The sequence below is a fragment of the Gavialis gangeticus genome, unplaced genomic scaffold (assembly GCF_001723915.1).
Source record: "Gavialis gangeticus isolate Ggan-Ray unplaced genomic scaffold, GavGan_comp1, whole genome shotgun sequence".
In the NCBI taxonomy this organism is placed as follows: Eukaryota; Metazoa; Chordata; order Crocodylia; family Gavialidae; genus Gavialis; species Gavialis gangeticus.
In genome coordinates, this window is record NW_017729022.1 from 150308131 (window position 1) to 150309767 (window position 1637).

A 1637-nucleotide genomic window follows, 5' to 3' on the forward strand; every position below is an offset into this window, starting at 1 on the left:
AATAAGTCACATTGTGTAGCTGTACATGGAGTATCTGATACTAGCAATGCTTAAGTGAGATTTCAGTAGAAGAAAGTAAGATGATTTCAATGATTTAAATGTGTCCTGACAACCGTGGAGTAACAAGTCTCCTGATTTAGATGGCTACAAATAGTTACAGAGACCTTTGGCTCAGAATATTTGTATTGCTTTTATGAAACAATGAAACTACTTGCACACAGTGGAGATTAGCTGCAGGCCATCAGTAAGATTAAATTTAATGAACAGCCCCAGCAGAAGCTCAGATTTGTGTGCTCACCTTTACCAAGACTGCCACTTCTAGACTGTCTTTCAAACTAGCACCATTCCTCCCCAGAGAGGTGAGCTCTACTTCTATCTCCAACTCAGTCTGTCAATGTCAACTCTCCATAGTTCAGTGTAAGCATGTGTGATTAATCACCATAAAATCCAAGTACCTCAGGGCATTTATACACATATGTTTGCCTGCACTGATGTGCCGGAAATCCAGCACGTCAGAGCACGAGTCTGTGGACCATGTGAACTGATGTGTCCAGAGCTGCATCACACGCATTTGTATAAAAGGTGAAGTGTACATCAGCACTAAGAAAATGGCAGCAGTGCCCTGTGAAACTAAAACACTTTTGGTGTGTTTTAGTTCAAAAGTGCACTGCCATCATTTTGTCATCGCTGACACGCTTTTTGCCATTTATACAAATGCATGCAACACAGCACTGCCTTCCTGCAATTAAATTACAGAGCTATCAGGAGACTGGAATTAAAAAAAATCTGTGTCTGTTCATATTATTGCCTTCAGCAAATAGACATCCCTGTGCAAAACAGGTATAACTATTAATCTCAAAGGAGCAGACAAACATGACACCTTCCCTGCAGAAACGAGGTGAAGTTCGTCATTTTAAGAAAGTGGGACATCAGGGTTCTATTATTCAGTATTCACTCAAATAACTTGTAATGTGACCAACTCTGCTGTGGCCAGAATGCACGCTGAAATCTCAACAGTAAAGTGCTCACAATGCTAATGTTTTAGAATAAAAACACAGAAAACCCCTTGTACCTCCACGCTGGACAAAACTAACCCTTATTTTTTTAATGTAATGTTACAAATACATAAAGGTGCATGGTTACCAAAAATAAGGTGAATAAAAAAAAATCAGAAACAATTATAACGAATTACATTTCATAGTTTAAGCATTGATAACTGGTTACATCAACAGGTAAGTGGTGGAGTAAGAATATGAACTTATTAGCTGTGATTGTGGTAGTTCTGAACTGCCCACTAGACACTGCAATCTCCTCTCCTTCTAAATCAGTTCTACCCCAACTATCTATACAATCATTATTTTAAACATCAAGATTACAAATTAACTCTAAAACGATAACATTGGGATCATATTTGAACTTCTGGCCAAATGTGTGTGTTCATTTTTTCCGTGTCCGCTTCTAATAGTAACGTTCAAAAGCAGTTTTAGGAAAAAAAGCATGAGTCCATAAGAAGCTCACTCAATATAATTAGACAGATGTTTGCTTGTAGTTTTTAGTATCCAAGACCTTCTTTCCACACATTGAGCAGATGCCTGCAAAATAGACAAAAGGTGTATATCAGTCATTTCTTTTGTGTA

The 1637-nt window shown here is 37.9% G+C and overlaps 1 protein-coding gene across 1 annotated transcript in view; it reads right to left on the minus strand.

The window, feature by feature from the left end:
* Positions 1-1069: 1069 nt before the first annotated feature.
* CRIPT (CXXC repeat containing interactor of PDZ3 domain) overlaps positions 1070-1637 on the minus strand; it is an 18792-nt gene continuing 18224 nt past the window's right edge. The window contains exon 5 of the mRNA XM_019516327.1: positions 1070-1592. Within this exon, the coding sequence (XP_019371872.1) occupies positions 1528-1592 (65 nt within the window). The 3' untranslated portion in view covers positions 1070-1527. The remainder of the gene's footprint in view (positions 1593-1637) is intronic.